Consider the following 22,712-nt stretch of genomic DNA (forward strand, 5'->3'; position numbering starts at 1 on the left):
AATTGGGGTTATATCCAGAAAGTCTTTGCTAAGACCAATATGTTGAAGGGTTTCCCCTACTTTTTTCACTTTCAGAGTTTCGGGCCTAATACTAAGGTCTTTGGTCCATGTGGACTTAATTCTTGTGCATGGAGAGAGAGAAGGATCTATTTTCATTCTTCTACAGATACATACCCAGTTTTCCCAGTGTCGTTTACTGAAGAGACTGTCTTTTCTCCAATGAGTATTTTAGGCATTTTGTCGAAGATCAGGTGGCCATAGCTACCTAGACTTACATCTGGTTCCGCTGTTCTGTTCCATTGATCTACATGTCTGTTTTTGTGCCAGTACCACGCTGCTTTTGTTACTGGCTCAGTAATCTATAATATAGGTTAAAATAAGGTATGGTGATACCTCAAAGTAGTTTTAGATATTCAAAGATTTTGTGCTTCCAAATAAATGTTTTTATTGTTTTTTTCTATTTCTGTGAAGAATGCCATTGGAATTTTGATGGGGATTGCATTTAATGTGTAGATTGCTTTTGATAAGATTGCCATTTTCACAATATTGATTCTTCCAATCCAAGAACAAGAGATGTCTTTCCATTTCCTAGTGTCTTCTGCAGTTTCTTGCATGAATGTTTTAAAGTTTTCATTGTAGAGATCCTTTACTTCCTTGGTTAGGTTTATTCCAAGGTACTTTATTATTTTTTTATTCAATTATGAATGGTAGTGACTCTCTGATTTCATCCAGTGTGTTTGTTGTTATCATATAGGAAGGCTACTCTGCTGTGGTTGATAATTTCTGATACACCTCACTTTTTAGAAGAGTGTATTTTGCTGTTTTTTTGTTTTGTTTTGTTTTGTTTTTTCTTTTTCTGCCCTAGGCTCCTTTGGCATGGTTCCTACATTGCCATCTTAACTGGAAGCCCATAACTTCTCAATTTTAACAAAGCTCAAATGTTTGTGCTAATATTCAATATTTGCTTTTTCACTGCTTGCTTTTACTGTTACATAAGTGCTATTCATAGTTTGATTTGTTCTTGGAAGATTTATAAACAATACAAATTTTCAAATATCTTCACAGATCTGTTCTTTTGAACCACATGGCCAGAGAACATGCTTTCAACATTGGTTTGCCAGACAACATTGTAAACTGCAGTGAATTCTTACATACATTACAGAAGAAGCTTGACAAGTAAGTGTGATTCTATGATATATAAGTATAAATTCCTGGGCTGGAGAGATGGCTTAACAGTTAAGGCTCTTGCCTAAGAAGTCTAAGTACCCAGGTTCAATTCCCTAGTGCCCATGTAAAGCCAAATGCACAAGTGGCACATGCATTTGGAGTTCATTTTCAGTAGCTAGAGGCCCTGGCATGCCCATTCTTTCTATATATTCCTCTGTCTCTCTCTTTCACAAAGACACACATACTCTCCCCATCATAAAGCAAGAAATACAAATTTCTATTTCTCATTACAAAAGAGTTTACTTTTTTTTGTTGTTTGTTTGTTTTATGAGGTAGGGTCTCACTTTAGCTCAGGCTGACCTGGAATTAACTATGTAGTCTCAGGGTGGCCTCGAACTCACGGTGATCCTCCTACCTCTGCCTCCCAAGTACTGGGATTAAAGGCGTGCACCACCATACCCGGCTAAGAATTTACGTTTTATATGGCAATGCTCACCTTATCTAAATGACATTACCTTTGAATGTTTTTTTTTTAATTTTTCCATTAAAATGTATAATTTAGGGCTGGCAAGATGGCTTAGCAATTAAAGGCACTTGCCTGAAAAGCCAAAGGACCCACGTTCAATTCCACAGGACCCACGTAAGCCAGATGCACATGGTGGCATCTGCATCTATGGTTCATCTGCAGTGACTGGAGGACCTGACACACCCGTTCATATTCTCTCTCTCTCTCTCTCTCTCTCTCTCTCTCTCTCTCTCTCTCTCTCTCTCCCCCCCCCCACCCTTTCTCTTTTTCTGTCTGTCTGCCTCTCTCAAATAAGTGAAAATAAAATGCTTTTAATAAGGTATAATTTAAGATGGGCATAGTGGTGCACACCTTTAATCCCAGCACTTGGGAGGCAGAGGTAGGAAGATCACTGTGAGTTTGAGGCTACCCTGAGACTCCATAGTGAATCCAAGGTCAGCCTGGGCTAGAGTGAGACCCCACCTCATAAAACAAAAAGAAAGTATAATTTATACTAAACAATGTATATACTATATGTAATACATTGTGAAGACTGTACTCGCCATGTCTCCTAAGAAATACAAATTTATGGGTTCTGCTGGGTCCCCATTAGTGCCTCCCTGAAAATCCCTGTTTCTTACTTGGAATTGTTACTGCATTACTTTTCACTTTAACTTTTCTAAGATGCAGTAAGTTAAGTATGTTTTCAGGGTACTTGTCACTTCATTTTTTGTGAGAACAAGCTGTGCATATGTCTTCAGCCTTTCACTTCTCATTTCCATCACCTGTAATATTCCATTCTCCCAAGGTCACATCCTGGCAGCCTTGGTTAACTGAAATTTAAATGATATAAACAGGTTTCAAAACTATTATTTGTTTTAAGATACAGTTTTGAATAGATACAGTTTTGAAAAATAAACCCAAGATTTAAAAGAAAACTAATTTTATTCATTTAAAGCTAAACCAGTGTGGTATCTAAACCCTCTCTAAGGGTAATAACATTTTTTTTAAGTATCAAATGCTACAGATCAGTAATTTAAAAAAAAATTTGTCTGTGTGTTGCCTTTAGTTTACAGTGCTTGTACTGTGAAAAAACCTTCAGGGACAAAAATACCCTTAAAGATCACATGAAAAAGAAACAACATCGTAGGATCAATCCAAAGAACAGAGAATATGACCAATTTTATGTCATCAACTATTTGGTAAGGCCTTCTTCTCATAATTTAAAATTTGTCTGAAATACTGCAAGCAAATTTTTTCTAAGGACCAACTAATGTTTCAATGTGAAATCAGTGCAAAAGTTAACATGTAACAGAGGGAATTACTGAGAAAGAATCAGTAATGATGTACAAAGCATAACTGATTTGATTTCTCTTTGGTTTGGCAGGTAGTTATTAAAATTTTCATGTCTCTAGAATACACTGTGGTTGTAACTGGGGTCTAAAACAAAACTGTCCTTCAGTGGTGGTGCATGCCTTTATTCCCAGCACATCCCTTTAATCGGAAGGCAATGGTAGGAGTATCATTGTGAGTTTGAGGCCAGCTTGGTACTACAGAGTGAGTTCCAAGCCAGCCTGGTCTACATTGAGGCCCCTACCTCGAAATAAAAAAATTAAAAAAAAGGATGCCTTTGTAGAGTGCTGGGTGTGGTACCATGCCAGGTAATTCTTTAAATGCAATTTCATTACTTATCTCATCTTCCAGTGCAGATATTCCCTTTCCCCAAGAATAAAATGTACATTTTTCCTGGCCAGTTTATTTTTAAGGGAAACCAACCATGTGTTTGTTTGGTGGACTAACCAGGTTACCAGCCAAGGATTTTAAATGTGGTGAAAATACTCCTTGTCCAGAGGTCTCCATCCCACCTACTAGCTTCTAGATCAGTTTCTTGGGGATAGGAAAAGGGATACAGTGAGAGATAAAAGTTACCTCACAATCATTGGGAATCTGGGGAAGCAGTAATGACTAGGGAATGTACTAAGCCCTGTCCTTAATCCACTGACATTTTACCTGTATATAATAAAGAAAGGATTCATTCATGCATTAAAAAGGGTTAAGTAACTGGAGGAATTAGAAGAAGAAAGGATGATAGTTCGGTTTCTAACTGGTACTTTCTTAGACAAATACAATTTATGATGGTTCCCTCTCCTCTCTCCTCTCCTCTCCTCTTGTCTCCCCTCCTTCCCTCCCTCCCTCCTTAACCCCCATCAATATAAATCATTAAAATCCAAACCTGTTGGTTTCAAAAGACTAATTGAATATAGTCAGCCATTTTATCTGTTGGAAAGAAAGAAGTAGACCTGAATTTTGTTGGAAATCTCTGCTCTTGGGTAGAGTTTTTGTCTGTTCTAACTAATGAGCCATATAGTGTTGAATTGAAATTCCCCTTGTGGAGTAAGCTTAGCATGTGTTTGGAGATTAGCTCTGGGAAGTTGCCATGATTTACAAGAAATGTTTCACAACTAGCTGAAGGCAAAGGCACCTTCCAGGCTCCCAGTCTTCTCGTGAAATCACTCGGTCATAACTATCTAGCATGAATGCTGCTTCAGGGCCTGGCCAATCCAGTGGGAAGTCGACACCAGGGTTAGCTCCATGAAGTATGAAGCTAATGCAGCAAGCGATGAGAACAGTCTAAGAGTTCTTCCTTCCAGGGCTCTTTTAAACTAATATTCAAAAGCTTGAGATGAGCAGAACACTGTACAACTTGAGGTCTCACCTTGTGGAGGAGACTTCAAAGGGTCCACCCTCTCTTGTGCTGCTGGCATTTTAGAAAAGTGTGACACTTCATTCCCTGGGTATCAAGAAGTGTGACTGTCAGAATTGAAATTGTGAACAAATGCCAGCTGTCCCCAGGGGAACATGATGGATTACATGAGCCACAGATAAGTTGTGGTAAGTCATAGCTCAAGAGACTATAATGGCCTTAATATATATGAAATGAAAATAAAATCACAATTTAAGGGTAATATGACACAAATCAGTATTTTAAAAGTCGAGCATCTGGGCTGGAGTGATGGCTTAGCAGTTAGGGCACTTGCCTACAAAGCCAAATGACCCAGGTAAGGCAGATTCACAAGGTGGTACATGCATCTGGAGTTGCTTTGCAGCATCTGGAGGCCCTGGCACGCCCATTCTCTCTCTGTCTGCCTCTGTCTCTCTCTCTCTCTCTCTCTCTCTCTCACACACACACACACACACACACACACACGAATTAAAATAAATCCAGCAACTATTAGAATAGGCCAAGCATTAGGCTTGGTACTTACAGTCAATCATTAAACCACATCTTTGTAATATAGGTATTAGTATGAAGTCTTTTTTTTTTGTCCATTTTTTTTTATTTATTTATTTGAGAGCGACAGACACAGAGAGAAAGACAGAGGGGGAGAGAGAGAATGGGCGCGCCAGGGCTTCCAGCCACTGCAAACGAACTCCAGACGCGTGCGCCCCCTTGTGCATCTGGCTAACATGGGACCTGGGGAACCAAGCCTGGAACCGGGGTCCTTAGGCTTCACAGGCAAGCGCTTCACCGCTAAGCCATCTCTCCAGCCCTAGTATGAAGTCTTTTTAATGAGTGAAGAGACTAGGGCATGGAGAGGTTGCATAATTTCCTAACTTCACATAGCAAGGACAAGCTAGCACCTGGGTCCTTCATTTTCACAGTGGAGAGAATGCTAGCACCTGCATCAGATGCCTTGGGTTGAGTTTGATCAAGAAGTGACGAGTTCATGATGAGCTATTCACCTTCTCTTCTCCCTTCTCTCTTCTGTTAAACTCTAGAAAGTGAGACAGCATCTAAGTAAAATGGGCTTTACTCTGCACACAATGTCTCTTAGCCACAGCAGATGGCTTTTTAGCTCTGGCTGCCTTTCTGCAGAGGTTGATAGCCAATAATTATAAGGAAAAATAGCAAAAAGAAAAAAAAAAGAAACTCAAAATGTGTTATGGTGTCTTAGCATTACCAAATATGATGTAAGGGCTGGAGGGATGGCTTAGCAGTTAAGGCGTTTGCCTGCAAAGCCAAAGGACCCTGTTTCAATTTCCCAGGACCCATGTTAGCCAGATGTATAAGGAGGTGCATGTGTCTGGGATTTGTTTGCAGTGTCTGGAGGCCCATTCTCTCTCTGTGTCTCTCTCTCCCCCCCTTCTCTGTTAAATAAATAAAAATAATTTTTAATATTTTTTAAATTTATTTTTATTTATTTATTAGAGAGAGTGTATGAGAATGGGCATGCCAGGGCCTCTAGCCACTGCAAACGAACTCGACACATGCACCACCATGTGCATCTGGCTTACATGGGACATGGAGAATCGAACCTTAGGCTTCATAGGCATGTGCCTTAACTGCTAAGCCATCTCTCCAGCCCAAAATTAAAATATTTCTTAAAAATGATGTAAACAGCCAGGCGTGGTGGTGCATGCCTTAAATCCAAGCACTCGGGAGGCAGAGGTAGGAGGATTGCCCTGATTTCAAGACCACCCTGAGACTACATAGTGAATTCCAAGTCGGCCCACCTCGGAAAAAAAAAAAAAAAAAGAATGTAAACACTTTTGAGAAGGATAGTGAAAGCAATAAAGTCTCTAAAGATATATGGCTGCCTTGAGGTAGAGGAATGTTTTTACAGAATACCGTTTAAAAGCATAATGGTAGTTTTACTGCGTATATAAATGACTTTTCCAAATAACAATACAGTTTAGTTTGGAAAAAATGACATGTGTGTTAATAAAAAATAAATAAATAACTAAAAAATAAAACTTCTAAAAAATCACATGTGTTAATAACACTTTAGTTTTATTTTAGACCCCCATTAATGAAAACTGTATTTAACATGTAAAAAAGTCATCAATATGAAGGATTAATTCTTGCAAAATATTACTGAAGCAGTGACCAATAACACTTATTATTAAAAAATAAAAACAGAAATGGGAGATATTCATAGCTTATTCCTCTGAGGGAAAAGATTGACATGAGTAAAATGTGGAACCAGTCAGCATTATACACACATTTCATGGGCTTCATGCATTTTGTGGACTTCTGAGCGCCTGCCAGGAACCGGAATACCAGAAAAGACAGAAACGTATTTCAGGCAGGCTGGCTCATTTGCCAGCTCTCAGAGCTCGGAAGTTGGACTGAGAGGTGTGTGAGCATGTTCAGTGGACACCTTGTCCAAGTCAGCACTGGGCCTCTCCTGTAGCGTACGTGTGTAGTAATGAGGTCCTCCACCCGCGCAGCACCCTGCCCTGTTGCACCCACTCTCATCTCCAGTGCAGCAGGGGTGGGCGCATCCCAGCCATCCTGGCAAGGTGCACCCAGCACTCATCAGTGGTGGCAGACAGTGGCACGCGGTGAAGAAGATGTTTAAATGGACAGCTCCCATGTTTTCCCTAGGAGAGATGGTTTTCATGCCTAGTAATTCATATTGGTTTCTGAATATAACAGGCTTGCCAGGTACCTTGAAAGTCCTTGATAGCAGGATTACCTAAGTCAAATCCTTTGCATTGCTTTCATACAAACAAGTGACAGAGTGATGGTGACAGGACAAAGTACCCCAGCCTCAGGGCAGCAAACTGCTTATCATCTGGGTGTCAGCCACGTATCTTTAAGGTGCACATGCTCCTATCCCAGTTTTTCTAAAAGAAACTTTTTTTTGTTTGTTGTTTTTTTGTTTTTTGAGGTAGGGTCTCACTGTAGCCCAGACTGACCTGGAATTCACTAGGTAGTCTCAGGGTGGCCTTGAACTCAAGGTGACCCTCCTACTTCTGCCTCCTGAGTGCTGGGATTAAAGGCGTGCCCCACCACACCTGGCTAAAAGAAACTATTTTGCCATAGTTTTATCATTTGACCTAAATCTTGTACATTTAAATTAGACAAAGCCATATGTAACCTCTTAACCTATTTTTCATGGTTTTGTTATAGTTCTCTAATCTTTTTACATTTAAGAAAGCCTCTCTCCTGTATCCCATTCCTGCTGTTTTTTAATGTAGGCACATGTAAGCATATACTAGTGTCAGATGGAAGGTGCTTAGTAAAGCTCTCTCTTCCTTGTTTCCTCCATCCTCTCACTGCTCATAAGCCATCTGACGCAGAGGTTTGAGGGGGTGTCTTGAACATCTTTTCTGACTTGGCTTCCAAACTTTGTTTTCTTGTATTCTTTGCCTTCCTGACGTGACTCATCAGCACACACCGTGTCTTAATTAGAGAGCTATATGCTTAGTTTTGACATGTTCTCTCTGCTGGTCTTGTTCCTAAGCAGAGCCCTTTAGGAAAACCTGGGCCACTGTTACATGCAGTTGCTTATTTCTTAGTATACTGAGCATAGACTTCAATTTTCCTGGTAAGCTTGGCAAGCTGTTATGCTGTATTATCTAGATAAATTCCTACAGATCATGCTGAATACTGAGAAAGTTTCAAAACTACACTTTGAGCTAAGAAGTTTGACATTAAAACTATTTTTTTTTCTCTTTTGGCTCAAAACATTTCTCAATAAGCATCAGTTTCCCATATCACTCGAATGGTAATATCACAGACATCCCATGCTTGAGCAATATCTTGTAGCACTAAAAATGTGACTATAAATCCTAGTTTAGAGAGATCAAGCAAAGCATGAAAGATGGAATCCATTGAACTTCTCACAGAGGTCCTGTGCATGGTGTTGAATGTATTCACCAGGTCCTGTAGTGACGTTCAGGTACTTCATGTGGCTCGGGAAAGCACGCTTAGAGTCCGCCGTAGAGTGTAGTAGATCTCTGCAGGTGCAAGCTTATGCATCATTTAGCTGATAAGCAATGACAGCTTCAAACCCTCTCGTTAAGTTGATGAAGATAGATATTTCTTTCTCCCTCTAACTCATAATGATTCTCATAGTTCTTTGGTTTTAGCTTAAGGAATACTTTTATTTGAGGGAGGGGAAAGGTCTATAACAATAAATTTGGGTTGTGGCTTCCCAAAAGAAACATACTGAATAAAAAGGATAGCTGTGCTTTATATCAGGCCAGGCTGGCCTGATGTCTAGGAACAGTCCTACCTCTGTCTGGAAGGCTGTTTGATTTAGCATGGCGCATTTGAAAGCTTGAATTGAAGGGGGAAAAACTGGAATAAAAGGGAGGAGAAGATGGCTCAAAGGAGAAAAGATCAATGGCTGTACTAGTAGAAAATATGTAAAACCTAGTAGAAAAATGATGAGCAGGAGCTCATCATCCCATTGAGAGATGGAGCCAAGCGACCCCCCCCAACTTGAACTTTTCCACTATCTATAAAGGATAAAGGGATTTGAATGGATATTTGAATGCCTATTTCTACCCAGTTCCATGTGCTTTATAGATATCACTTAATCGCCTCACAAAATCCTTTTTATATAAGATCTAAATTGGCTTCAAAAATAAAAGAACTTTCTGGTTCCCATTGTGTGCCAGACTCTGGAGATGTAACCAGGGACAAAGGCTATATCTTCTTGGACATCCATATAGGGGAGATGAATAGTAAATAAAAAGACAAACACCTGTACATGGGGATTCCTAATAGTGTCCAGTGCTGTGATAAACAGTGGGATGCGATAGACTTGGAAGAGGAAGCATGGTTTTAGACAGAATAGCCAGGAAGGCTGAGTGGCAGTATGTAAGCAGAAACCAGAACGATGGAGCCAGTACAGGCGTGGGGGCCAGCAGTGTTTCAGCAGAACACGGGAAATATGAACACAGCTGAAAAGGCCAGTCCAGCTGGAGGAAGAGCAAAAGTAATGGTAACTTAGGATGGCAAGAAGGTATGTAAGCCTTGGGAGAGACTCTGAATTTTGTTCAAAGTATTCAGGAACCCTTGAGAAGGTTTCTTCCCATAAAACAGTCGGTCTTTCAGAAAGATCCTTGTGGCTGCTATCTGTGAGATAGACTAAGGAATGAGATGGGAAACAGAATCCAGTTAGGGGATTCTTTTAGGATCTATGCCAGGAGTTATTAGTGGTTTGCTTTAAAAAAAAAAAAAGGCACCCAGGTGATTCTAATATATATTCAGGATTGAGAAACACTGACTTAAAATGAAAAGAAAAGATGAGGGCTGGTGAGATGGCCTAGTGATTAAGGCACTTGCCTGTGAAGCCTAAGGACTTAGGTTCAATCTCTCCCCAGGTCCCACATAAACCAGATGCACAAAGGTGAGGCAAGCGCAAGGTTGCACATGCCCACTAAGTGGCACAAGTATCTGGAGTTCAATTGCAGTGGCTTAGGCCCTAGTGTGCCAATTCTAATTCATTCTCTCTCTCTCTCTGTATCTCTGTCTTGCTCTCATGCTCTCTTTAAAAAAAAAATAGATGATTGAACACATATTTCTATTTTTCCAAAAATGACACCAACATAAAACATACTAAGAGCACATTACGATCCATCTATCCTTATCATGGAAATAAAATTGTTGGGCTAGAGAGATAGCTTAGTGCAAAGCCAAAGGACCTCGGTTTGATTCCCTAGGACCAACATAAGCCAGATGTACAAAGTGGCACATGCACCTGGAGTTGGTTTGCAGTGTCTGGAGGCCCTGAAGCACCCATTCTCTCTCTCACACACACACACAAATAAATAAATAAATAAAAGTAAGTTTTTTAAAAAATTGTCAATATATCCTACTTGCACCAGAACCACTTATGTGGGCTTGGCTTAAGCTTTTGTTGTTTGAGCTCTGTGTATTTTCTCATTCCCTTCTTAAAAATAATCCTTCTGTTCGCCTCACAAAGGAACTTGGAAAATCATGGGAAGAAGTCCAACTGGAGGATGACCAGGAGTTGCCAGATCATCAAGAAGAGTAAGGCTTGTCACCGCGGCTAACAATCATGGTGTTTTAACAACAGGAACATAAGTCTTCAACTCTTTTTCCAAAGAAAGAAAATATTTGAGCCATGTATCAGTTTGTGAAATATGGCAAGAATTTTAACTTAAGATAACTTTCACATAAAAACTATTAAGGACACTTGGGGTTTGTTTTGGTTTAGCTTGAGCTTGGTTTGGTTTTTTGCTTTCCACTTTCATAGGAAAAACTGGACAAATGTAAAGTAATGAATCCAGGTGAAAGATTGAAAATTTTTCATTTACATTTCACAAAACACTTTTCACATTCATTTTCCCATTTAATCTGCACTTAAATACAGTACTTACATAAGGAACATAGGCATATATTATCACCATCTTAAACAAAGATCTGTGAAGATACCATAATAGTCAAGCCAAAAATGGGATTAAGGTTTTCTGATTTCTTTGTGCTCTCTTCTACTATACATAAAAAATACCATCAAATGAATAGAATATTAAAGGGGGCTCTGGAGAGATGGCTTAGCAAAACCTAAGGACCCACGTTTGATTCCCCTATACCCACGTAAGCCAGATGCACTGGTGGTACATGTGTCTGGAGTCCATTTACAGTGGCAAGAGAATGTGATGTGCCCATTCTCTCTCTCTCTCTCTCTCACTCTCTCATTCTCTCACTCTCTCAATCTGCCCCCTTCCTCCCTTCCTCTCAAATAAATAAATAAAATATTTGTTAAAAATACCATCAAAGGGAATTTTCATAAAAATAATAAATACACAGTTTGAGCAACTATAAGTACCAATGCAATGGTAGACTGTTATTTGATCCTTTAAGCCTTGCATGTGTCCATTTAAAGTCATGTTGTACTGTCATTGGAGTAGAAAATATAACTGAATTGCAGTTAATATTGTTCTCTATCTCATTGATTACTAGTTAAAATAGTCATAGCTTCTTTGCTTTGAATTATGAGCTTGAAAAGTATTCTATTCTACCCAATAAGATTCCCTATTATATGTTCCTTATTTATTCTTTTGTTTTATTTCATATAATTTATTTATTTGAGAGTGGAGGAAAAAGAGTATGGGTGCACTAAGACCTCCCACCGCTGCAAGTGAGCTCTGAGCATGTGTGCCACATTGTGCATCTGCCTTTACATGGGTACTGGGGACTGAACCCAAGGCATCAAGCTTTGCAAGTAAGCGCCTTTAGCCACTGAGCCCCAACATCCTTTTCTTTTCGTCAAAGCTCTTTAGCCATTTTTCTCTCTTACGATTTTGGGAGTCTTGTTTTAATAGTGAAAGTAAAGTCTGAAGTTGGAAAATTATCATTTGCTAAATATCTTTGTTGCATAGCTATTCAGGCAAGGAATCTTCCAGACTAGAATAGAAACATTTCTTTCACATAAGGACATAGTACTTAGAATGTTAAATGGATTAATGTTGAAGCCTTAATAACACCAAAGGCTTATAAATAGTAATAGTCACGACCTGGAGCAGATGGTCTGGTGGCTCCCTCCTGGGTCAGAGTGCTAGGAAAAGCTGTCACTGGCTTCTAATGGAGAAGCTTGTGGAAAATGGCTTAGGTTGGTCTTCAGAGTCATAAAAGTAGTAACGTTTGAACCTGCCATGAAAAATTCTCCCCCGTTCAAAATTAAATGGACAATTCCTCGCATCCACATCTTTTACCTACTGGCAGTTTTCCTGGCTGGGGAACAAGAAGAAATTAGGAATATTTCAAGAAATAAATGGTGATGGTAAGGGAAGTAGTAAAAGGGATCCTGGGCTGAAGAGATAGCTTAGCAGTTACGGTGCTTGCCCGGGAAGTCTAAGGACCCATGCTCAACTCTTCAGATCCCACATAAGCCAGAAGCACAAGGTGACACACGCATGTGGAGTTCAATCGCAGTGGCTGGAGGCCCTGGCATGCCAGTTCTCTACCCCCTCTCCTCCTTTCTCATTAAAAAAAAAAAAGACCAGCCTTTTAGGCTTGCCTCAAAAAGAAGGATCATGTGGATTTTTGAGTTCTCTTTCTACCATCAGGTTTAAAACTTGCCCCACTTAAAATGGTCATTGTGTCCCTCATGAACGATATATGGGTTGCCTTTTTCAAATATTTTTATTTATTTATTTGCAAGCTGAAAGAGGCACAGAATGGGTATACCAGCACCTCTAGCCACTGAAAACGAACTCCAGATGCATGCTGCACTTTGTGCATCTGGCTTTACATCAGCACTGGGGAATCAAACCCAGATTTTTAGGCTTTGCAGGCAAGCTCCTTAACCACTGAGTCATCTCTCCAGCCCGCCTTTTTAAAATACACTGTGTGGGCTGGAGGGATGGCTTAGCAGTTAAGGCGTTTCCTGCAAAGCCAAAGGACCTAAGTTCGATTTCCCGGGACGCATATTAGCCAGATGCACAAGGGGGCACTCTCATCTGTAGTTTATTTGCAGTGGCTGGAGGCCCTGGAGTGCCCATTCTCTCCCCACCCCTTCTTTCTCTCTCAATAAATAAATAAAGTATTTAAAAGAATAAAATGCACTGTGTGTCATGCAGAAGCACAGTCCCAGCACCACACCTCTCACCATGTGCATTTAGCAGCTGTGGCTAATGAGAGACCATTACTATTTGTATAGGTCTCCTTTGCAAATTAGGCCCCTCTCTCTCAGGGAAACTTTGTACCTATATTGGACTCAGCTGTGTAGGAGGGTGGCAAATGAGCGGAAATGGGCTAGCTCCTGTTTGTTCATTTCTCAGCACTGCCTTAGGTTTCAGAAAGTCATAATGTGATGTGACAAGGTTGAAATAGATTGTTGGCATTCCCTAGGAAGGAGACATAATTGGGTGGTGGACCCTTTGAGAAAAAGAACTGCATGTTTTCTGTTTCCTTCTTTCACCCAGGGACTGGTCAGATTGGAAAGAGTACCCTGTCTCTGCTGTGTGCCTGTTTTGTGAACTGCAAGAAGAAACAGTTGATAAACTATATAAACACATGAAGGTGAGACTGACTTGATTTTGTTTTGACAATGGGACACTGGTGGTCACTGCACCCTCATTTGTTTGTACTGCAATCACTGTCTCGTTCATGACAGTGCAGCAGATAAAACTAAGGAGACAGGTCAGGTCTGTCCAAGAGAATCAGAGCTTGGGCCATTTACCTAGTCTGATTGCTGGACCTGGCTGAGCTCTTAGTGTGGGATGAACAGATACTGCTGCCACCTTTGAGGTGCTTACCAGGTAATGCTAGCTCAGAAGTGGGGATCTGCATCCACAGTTAGCAGTATACAAATATGGACATGTTCTGGGTCTTTTCTTCGTGCTTCCTGTATTTGCTGACTAGGAGATCAAAAAGGGTCTTAAGATGATGCCATTTACAAAGGTCGTAGAGGTGGGATGAGGGGATTATGGACTGGTAGGGTATGGCCTTACAACCCATTGAGGTACCAAGAATGGGAAGCAAGAGGGGCTGGAGAGATGGCTCAGCCATTAGGGTGCTTGCCTGCAAAGCCTGATGACCCATGTTTGATTACCCACTACCCACTTAAAGCCAGATGCACAAAGTAGCACATGCGTCTGGAGTTCATTTGTAGTGGCTGGAAGCCCTAGTGTGCCCTTTTTGTCTCCTCTCCTTCTCCTTCCCTCCCTCTCCCTCCCTCTCTCTCCCTCCCCCCCTCTCTAATTGCAAATACATACATGCATGCATACGTACAAGTACTTCAAGTGTGTTTCTCCCTTGGGTACCATGCATATGTTAGGATAAAGCTTGAGACTAGTAAGTAGTTCAACAGTATTTTTTTAAGGTTTGCTTTTGTTTGTTTGTTTGTTTGAGAAAGATAGAGAGAATGGGTGCACCAGGGCCTCCAGCCACTGCAAATGAACTCCAAACGTATGCACCACCATGTACTTCTGACTTATGTGGGACCTAGAGAATCAAACCTGGGTCCTTAGGCTTTGCAGGCATGTGCCTTAATCGCTAAGCCATTTCTCTAGCCCATAGTTCAACTTTGAATGACCCTAGAAAACCTCAGAGAGACTCACTCCCTGTAGCCTTCTCTGACCCTTGGCCGGAGGATGCCAGAGACCCTGACAATGAGCGTATCCAGTGACGTAGCACCACATGGAAATGACGGAAAAATACTTTTGGGGGAGTCTCCCTTGGCTGTCTCTGCCTGTGGTAGACTGCTCTCCACGCTCACCTTTCACGCCGCCTCAGTCAGAAACGCTGTTTTTACCGCGGCAAAATAAGAACCCGGAAGGTACTAGAAAGATCATGGGCATTTTCCCTTGTGAATGCGTTTCTAGAACAGATCACTACTAGGATGCGCCTTTGAGTTGGAAGGAGTCGTGGTCCCTGTGATAGGTAGAGATGCCACCTCTGCTTGGTCACTTCAGTGCTAACATGCGTTACAGCCATCCTGCATGTAGTGCTGTTACTGTTACACGCAGCGCTGGCGTCATGAGTCAGATGGTCCTGGGCTTTAAACATTTATTTACATAGTTGGAGAAAGGGAACAAGACGCATAAGGCAAGTGTCGGCATTGTAGAAAACCAAACGAAATTATGAATGATAGGAAGATGGAAGTGAAGAGAAATTTGAGCATAAAATGAAAAGCAGGACATGTAAAATTGCCTGCTTGTGGTCCTGAAGTGCCCGTTCCCTAATGCAGCCCGCGCCCGCACCGCACAGCTGCAGCTCTCCTTCCACTTCTGTCACCCTGACGTAATGACTGACCTGACCTTTATGGATTATGTATTTTTTAAATATATATATATGTATTTGTTGGTTTATTTATTTGAGCATAGGCAGGAGGTGAGGGAGGGAGGAAGGGAGGAAAGAGGGAGAGAGAAAGTATGGGTGCACCAGGGCCTCTAGCCTCTGCACACGAACTCCTGATGCATGTGCCGCTTCCTGCATCTGGCTTGATGTGGGCAGTGGGGAATCGAACCCCAGGCCATAAGGTTTTTCAAACTAGGGCTTTAATCTCTGAGCCATCACTTCAGCCCCAGATTATGCTTTGCAAAAGCTGCTGAATATGGAAGAACTAGTTAGATTTCAAAGGCCAATAACTCCAACCACTTGTAAGTTTCAGACTCCTTGGATAAACAATGTATTTATAACTTCAGCCTGAACTATTAAATAATTCATGTGCTTACAAAAGTGTATTTATCCTTATTTTTTAGGAGACACATGAGTTTGATCTCCTCAAAATAAAGTCAGAACTTGGTAAGTTTGGTTCAGAAGTTGTTTTCCATGTTGCCACATCTTTATAAGCCTTTCTTTAAGTGACACCTGTGCCCTGTAGCTGTGATTGGAGAGCCCCTGGCCAGAGCCTGTCTCTCCTGGGTAATGTGTCTCTATATAGATAGATGATCTAACAGACCTCCCTGACGCAGTGATTCATAACCATGTTGAACTGTGCTTCAAGTATGTTTTTATTTAACACTTTATTGATAACTTTGAAACATACATAGTGTATTTGGTTCACATTTCCTTCCCATTGCCTCCTGTTGTCTCCCCACCCCCACCGGCCTTCTACAGAACCCCTTCTCCTTTCTGATCTGTCCTTCTATTTGGTATCTTCCTTTTTTTTTTTTTTTTTGTCCCTCGTTCATCATCCATGATGAGATATGAATGACCCCAGTATTGTACAGGTCTGGTCAGGTAGTGCAGCTGTGAGGAGTCATGAGCGCACCAACGACTTCATGTTCAGAAGATAGTGTTCCAAGCGCTCCGCTCCATCCTCTGGCTCTTACATTCTTTCCGCCCCCTCTTCCACAATGTTCCCTTAGCCTGAGGACGTGACAGAAATGTCTCTCTTAGTGCTGCACACTCAACAGCCACTAATTCTCAGGACTTCTGCTAGTTTTGAATCTACCCAGTAGTCACCAAGAGTGAGAACACACATAATACTTAGAGGACAGTTTGATAAGTACAACATATTCCTTTAGCCAAATACCATTAGTAGCTTCCTCCCTAAGGTTTGTGATCTTCCCAGCCATAGGCTTGTGACTAGTTTTTCAGTACCAGGTATGAATTCCCTCCCTGGAATAGGCCTCAAATCCTATCTCACAGCCCCTTAGCAGCCATGCCGCAATTGCACCACTGGGCGCATGCTGCCTGGCTGGTCAGTTTCAGACTTGTGAGGCTGAGGACACATGGTGGATCTCCAATGTGTCTGTGGAAGACTTTCCTCCTCCAGCAGGCTACACAGGGAAGCAACAGGGAGGAGGCTTCAAGCTCAGTTCCAGCTTGATTTCTCAACCAAAGCATGTGGTATCTTCAGCAACAGAGTCCTACCTTCTAGTTCTGATAGAGAACCAAGAGCAATGGAAATGGTTTACGTTGTTTTTGAGACCTCAAGGGCCTCCCTGACCAAAAACTCACCTGAAGGTGTCCCACCTATGGCACCAGGGTTTTCCTGTAACAACCTGCATCTTCTGAGAGCAGCGTTATCCACCCCCAGGTACTTCTGCCCAGACGTGCGCTCCTTCCATCCCTTCCTCCTTCCTCTTCTCTTTCTCTCCCTCCCCCTACCTAAATTATATTTTCAAAATAGCTAACAAAGTAGGTTTCCCTCTGGCCTTTCATTAATTTTTTTTTTTTTTTGAGAGAAAGACAGAGGGAGGGAGGGCATGGGTACATCAAAGCCTCTTGCCACTGCAAATGAATTTCAGATTCATGCACCCCTTAATGGATCTGGCTTTCCATGGGTACTGGGAAATTGAACCCCGGCCATCAGGCTTTACAAGCAAGCACCTTTAACCACTCAACCATCTCTCTAGTTCCCCTATGGCATTTTCATAACATCTCTCATTTTTGTTAGCACTCTCCCTACCCCCTTCTCGGTGGGTGAAAGGGCTTAATGTGTTTAGAGGAAGTGGATAGAAGAGAGGAGGACAGGGGAAGTGTTATTGACAGCTTCCATAATTATAGATAGTAGACCACGATAATTCCCTCCCCACCCCGGCCTTCTCCTCACAAATCCACCCTCCCCCTATCAATCAGTCTCTCTTCTATTTTGATGTCCTCATTTTTTCCTCCTGTTATGAGGGTCTTGTGTAGGCAGTGCCAGGCACTATGAGGTCATGGATATCCAGGCCATTTTGTGTCTGGAAAGAGTGCATTGTAAGCAGCCCTACCCTTCCTCTGGCTCTTACATTCTTTCCTCCACCTCTTGCACAATGGACCCTAAGCCTCGGAAGGTGTGATAGAGTTGTTTCAGGAGCATGGACTCTTAAAGGCAGGCTGTAGTTGAATTCCAGCTTGAGCACTTGCTGATGATATGGCATTAGGTCTCAGGGAGAATAGTGTTGTCAGGAGTGCATACTGTGTGTAAAATGCCTGCTGCAGGGCTGACGAGATGGCTTAGTTAGTAAGGCGCTTGCAAGCATAAGTACCTAAGACTCCCAGCACCCCTGTAGAAATGTGGGTGCAGCAGGCCACATCTGTCATCCCAGTGTTAGAAGGTGGAGACACGTGGATTCCTGGGAGCCTGCTGGCTAACTAGTCTAGTCAAAATGGTGAGCTCTTAGCTTAGCATGAGACCCTGTCTCAGAACTAAGGTGGAGAACCATTCAGAAAGGCTCCCACTACTGACCACAAGCGCGCACGCACACGTACATAGGCACTTACACACTTGGTGCCCACATGCAATCACACACATACCCCACACATGCAAATGGGGGGGGGAATCTTTAAAATATCTACTGCGGACTGGAGGGATGGCTTAGAGATTAAGGCATTTGCCTGCAAAGCCAAAGGACCCAGGCTCAATTCCCCAGGACCCACCTTAGCCAGATGCACAAGGGGGCGCATGTGTCTGGAATTCATTTGCAGTGGCTAGAAGCCCTGACACGCCCATTCATTCTCTCTCTCTCTCTCTCTCTCTCTCTCTGTCAAGTAAATAAATAAAAATTTTAAAAAAATAATATATATAATAAATATTTTAATTTATATATACACACACACACACATCCATACATACATACTGGAGTGCTAGGTAAAGGTAGATGTAGCAAAATATCATGCCTAGCATGACTGCCGTGGGAGGGCTGGAGGCGTTGAGATAGTAAGTGTGATGCCTGAGGCGTCTGAAGCAGTGCAAAGGCCTTGTCTCACGTTGCAGCTCATTGGCTGCTCTCTTGGGTTCCTGGCTGTGCTCCTGTCGACGTGCACGTGCGTTGTGTCTACAGTTAGTCTAAGAGTCAAGTGTGGCCTCGGGGGCCAGCAGCTGGTGTCACATCCTGGCCCGATCACTTCCTGGCTGTATACCCTTGGACAGGTGCCTAGTGTGGAGGTTGAGTGGATGCCCCCAGTACATTCATTGTTTGATTACAGTTTGTCATTCTGCAGCCACCTGGGTGGAGGAGGTACCCCTGCGTGGATCTTAGGGTCCAGCCTTAAGGTGTGGTGGTGGATTTGAAATTCTAATCTAAGGATATGCAAAGTGCCTGAAGTTCCTGAAGTGTGGTATGGTGTGGTGTGTGTGTGTGTCTGTCTCTGTGTCTGTCTCCCTCCCCCCACTCACACACACAAACACACACACTTTCTCTCTCTCCTTGGTCCTTTAAGAGGAGTCTAACTTCTTCTGCCATTGTGGAACTTCCTCTGAATCTGTAAGCTTCAATACATATTCCTTCTTCCATAACTGCCTTATCTGGAAGTTCATCTCGGTGAACCTGAAGCTGTCTGCTGCACCTAGTAGACAATGTAGTATGATATTGCTAACTGTCTGGAAAGACTAGTGTGTTATGTATAAGAAGTGACTAGAAGAGAGCCCAGCATGGAAGTTCTCTCTCGGCGTCCGTCACGCGTGGTAACTGCTCTACCGCCTGCTTAATTATGATGTCTCCTTTAAGAACTTATAACAAAGGACTTTTTACTGTTTTCACCATTAAAAAATTATAAATATTAGAAGAAATATGTATTTTTATTCTGATTTAAACATTATGAAATGTATACATATCTTAAAGCAGTACATAATACCCCAGGTATACCATGTTTATGTTTTTTGATATCAGTGGCTAGCAGGAGAGTTCTTCTCTATCTGATAAAAAAAAATTAGGAGACAGCTATAGGAAGGCAGAAGTGAACATTTATTATCAGAGAAACAGTAAAGCACCTTTTGACATAGGAAGGGGTCCCTCCCATTTTCTTTGCTGTCTGTCCTTGGATTGGTCCTTAGGAGTGTAAGCTCAGGTCCCATCCTCGTCCATGCAGGGAGATCTGGACTTGGTATTTTCTTGACTGAACAGAAACCGTGCAGGGGATCTCTGAGAACTGGGGAGATCTGGTGCAGGAATCGGGACTCTGACGACATCCTGCCTTCCCATACATTTTGGACCTTGAGCCAGCTGGGTCCTTGGTTGCTGTCTTTCTCTCCCAGGATACCCAGGAGCCCTCAATACTCTGGGGCCATTGATCTCATTTTTATGTATCAATTTACAATTTAAAAAAAAAGAAACTAAAGTAGCCGGGCATGGTGGTGCATGTCTTTAATCCCAGAACTTGGAAGGCAGAGGTAGGTGGGTCACCATGAGTTCCAGGCCAGCCTGAGACTACATAGTGAATTCCAGGTCAGCCTGTGCTAGTGTGAGACCGTACCTCAAAAAACAAACAAACAAAAAAAAAAAACTAAACTATAACATTGCAAAGATAGTTCTGATTGGTTGTGTTACAATTTCCAGAGCTAAGTTTCTATCAGCAAGTGAAGCTGGTCAACTTCATTCGGAGGCAGGTTCACCAGGGCAGCTGTTACGGCTGCCACATGAGGTTCAAATCCAAAGCAGATCTCAGGACGCACATGGATGAAGCCAAGCACACGTCCCTGCTTCCCGAGAGGAAGACCTGGGACCAGCTGCAGTAAGTGCCACCAAACCAGCTATAGATAAACATTGCGTTCTATCTGCCGTGTTCGGTCCCTTTATTTAATTTCCCTAAACTTAAAAAAAAAAAAAGGAATACAAGTTAGTATAAAAAGTAAACATTTGGGCTGGAGAGATGGCTTAGCGGTTAAGCGCTTGCCTGTGAAGCCTAAGGACCCCGGTTCGAGGCTCAGTTCCCCAGGTCCCACGTTAGCCAGATGCACAAGGGGACACATGCATCTGGAGTTTGTTTGCAGAGGCTGGAAGCCCTGGCGTGCCCATTCTCTCTCTCCCTCTATCTGTCTTTCTCTCTGTGTCTGTCGCTCTCAAATAAATAAATAAATAATTTAAAAATTAAAAAAAATAAAAAGTAAACATTTTAATTTTTTGTTGTTATTTATTTTTATTTATTTATTTGAGAGTGACAGAGAAAGAGGCAGAGAGAGAGAGAGAATGGGTGCACCAGGGCCTCCAGCCACTGCAAACAAACTCCAGACGCCTGTGTCAACTTGTGCATCTGACTTACTTGTGTCCTGGGGAATCAAACTAGGTCCTTTGGCTTTGCAGGCAAGCGCCTTAACCGCTAAACTATCTCTCCAGCCCATGTTCTATCTTTCTGAATGGTTGCCAAATATCCATTGTCTCAATAAATACTAATTTGTTAGATAGGATTCTTATTACTTTTTGCTGTCATACGTGATAATAGCTATGTTTTTATTGTTGTACTCTTACCTAATTTTTTCATTTAGGTAAACTCTAGGCATTAGATTACTGTGCCGAAGTCTATATTTTCCATATTATCACTTTAAATGCATTAAGTGAAATTGTAAAGAAACATAACAAAACTATAGTCACGTGCACATTCAGCTGCCTAGGAATTTTCCGGAAAATGTACAAGTTTGGGTTTTCAGTATATCTGTGATTGTTTCCAGGTATTACTTTCCCACCTATGAAAACGACACTCTGCTGTGTACCCTGTCGGACAGTGAAGGTGACCTGACAGCCGAGGACCCCCGCGAAGACGACATCCCTGTCATTGGTGAAGACACAGCCAAGCTGCATGCTCTGAGACAGAGCAGCATTTTGAACCGGCTGCTGCCGCGGGAGCGCTTAACGCACTGAAAGGCACTGCTGCCGTCGCGGCCTCCGTGGTTCTGCTCGGAGACGGGAGACAGCCGTTCAGATCTGAGCATCAGCAAGCTTAGTCATTGGCGCAGTGGTTTGGTTTAGTTTGTTTTGTTTTGTTTTGTTTTAACTAGTTGGGTGTTTTTCAAGAAGTAAAGTAGAAAATGACATGAGGAGTTTTTTGGTTTTTTTTTTAATTTTATTTATTTGAGAGCGATAGACACAGAGAGAAAGACAGATAGAGGGAGAAAGAGAGAATGGGCGCGCCAGGGCTTCCAGCCTCTGCAAACGAACTCCAGACGCGTGCGCCCCCTTGTGCATCTGGCTAACGTGGGACCTGGGGAACCAAGCCTCGAACTGGGGTCCTTAGGCTTCACAGGCAAGCGCTTAACCGCTTAGCCATTTCTCCAGCCCATGAGGAGTTTTTTATACCTTCATTGTAAAATTTCATTGTGTGGTCATCTTAAAAGATTTTATTTCATAAAATTCATTATCTATACTAAGGAAAATATGCAAATCACAGAAAATGCAAATTAATAAACATGACTTTATCCAGTTGTTTCAGTCTCCCTCCCACAGAGTTCCTTTGTCCAGCAAGTCGCAAACTTAACAGTGTGATTTCTGTCCTATATCAGCTATAAAGGTGACCAAAAAAAGACCCACAGAAGAAAGAAAAATGATCAAGGATCTGTATAGTGCATAAATCAAGAACTGGTTATTTGTTCCAATTAAAAAGCCCCCAAAAGTGTAATTAAGCTCACTTTTCCCCATTATTTATGTGTGGGTGTTTATGTATGTGGTGAAATGGAGACATACAGTTGTTTAGAATCATGAGCCGGGCGTGGTGGCGCACGCCTTTAATCCCAGCACTCGGGAGGCAGAGGTAGGAGGATCGCCGAGAGTTCGAGGCCACCCTGAGACTACGTAGTGAATTCCAGGTCAGCCTGAGCTAGAGTGAGACCCTACCTTAGAAAACCAAAAAAAGAAAAAAAAGAAAGAAAGCAGGAAACATGACTACAGTAGCACTACGACACAGTTAACAGTAACTTCTCAACATCGTCCTTCTCAGTCTTCCTCGGCTCTCTCATAAATGTCCTTTGCAATAGAATAAGCTGAGAAAAATAACATGACGTGCTCTCAGGAAAACCAAATACCACTTTTGCCAGCTTCTACCAAAAATAAATAACCTGATATAATATAAAGAGATATCAATCGAACCAGACTATAAAATATTTGGTCTTTTCTCTTAAAAAAAAGTCACAGT

At 42.1% G+C, this 22,712-nt stretch overlaps 1 protein-coding gene across 2 annotated transcripts in view; it reads left to right on the forward strand.

Annotated features, from left to right (window-relative positions):
- Positions 1–21,621, forward strand: part of Znf277 (zinc finger protein 277) — a 135,043-nt gene extending 113,422 nt beyond the window's left edge. For both annotated transcript variants that reach the window (XM_045135548.1, XM_045135549.1), the window contains exons 6-12: positions 1,066–1,176; positions 2,742–2,874; positions 10,396–10,463; positions 13,361–13,457; positions 15,641–15,683; positions 20,147–20,321; positions 21,256–21,621. In XM_045135548.1, coding sequence (XP_044991483.1) covers positions 1,066–1,176; positions 2,742–2,874; positions 10,396–10,463; positions 13,361–13,457; positions 15,641–15,683; positions 20,147–20,321; positions 21,256–21,445 — 817 coding nt within the window. In that variant the 3' untranslated portion in view covers positions 21,446–21,621. The remainder of the gene's footprint in view (positions 1–1,065; positions 1,177–2,741; positions 2,875–10,395; positions 10,464–13,360; positions 13,458–15,640; positions 15,684–20,146; positions 20,322–21,255) is intronic.
- Positions 21,622–22,712: the final 1,091 nt, after the last annotated feature.

This window comes from Jaculus jaculus, chromosome 16 (genome assembly GCF_020740685.1).
Source record: "Jaculus jaculus isolate mJacJac1 chromosome 16, mJacJac1.mat.Y.cur, whole genome shotgun sequence".
Taxonomy (NCBI): Eukaryota; Metazoa; Chordata; class Mammalia; order Rodentia; family Dipodidae; genus Jaculus; species Jaculus jaculus.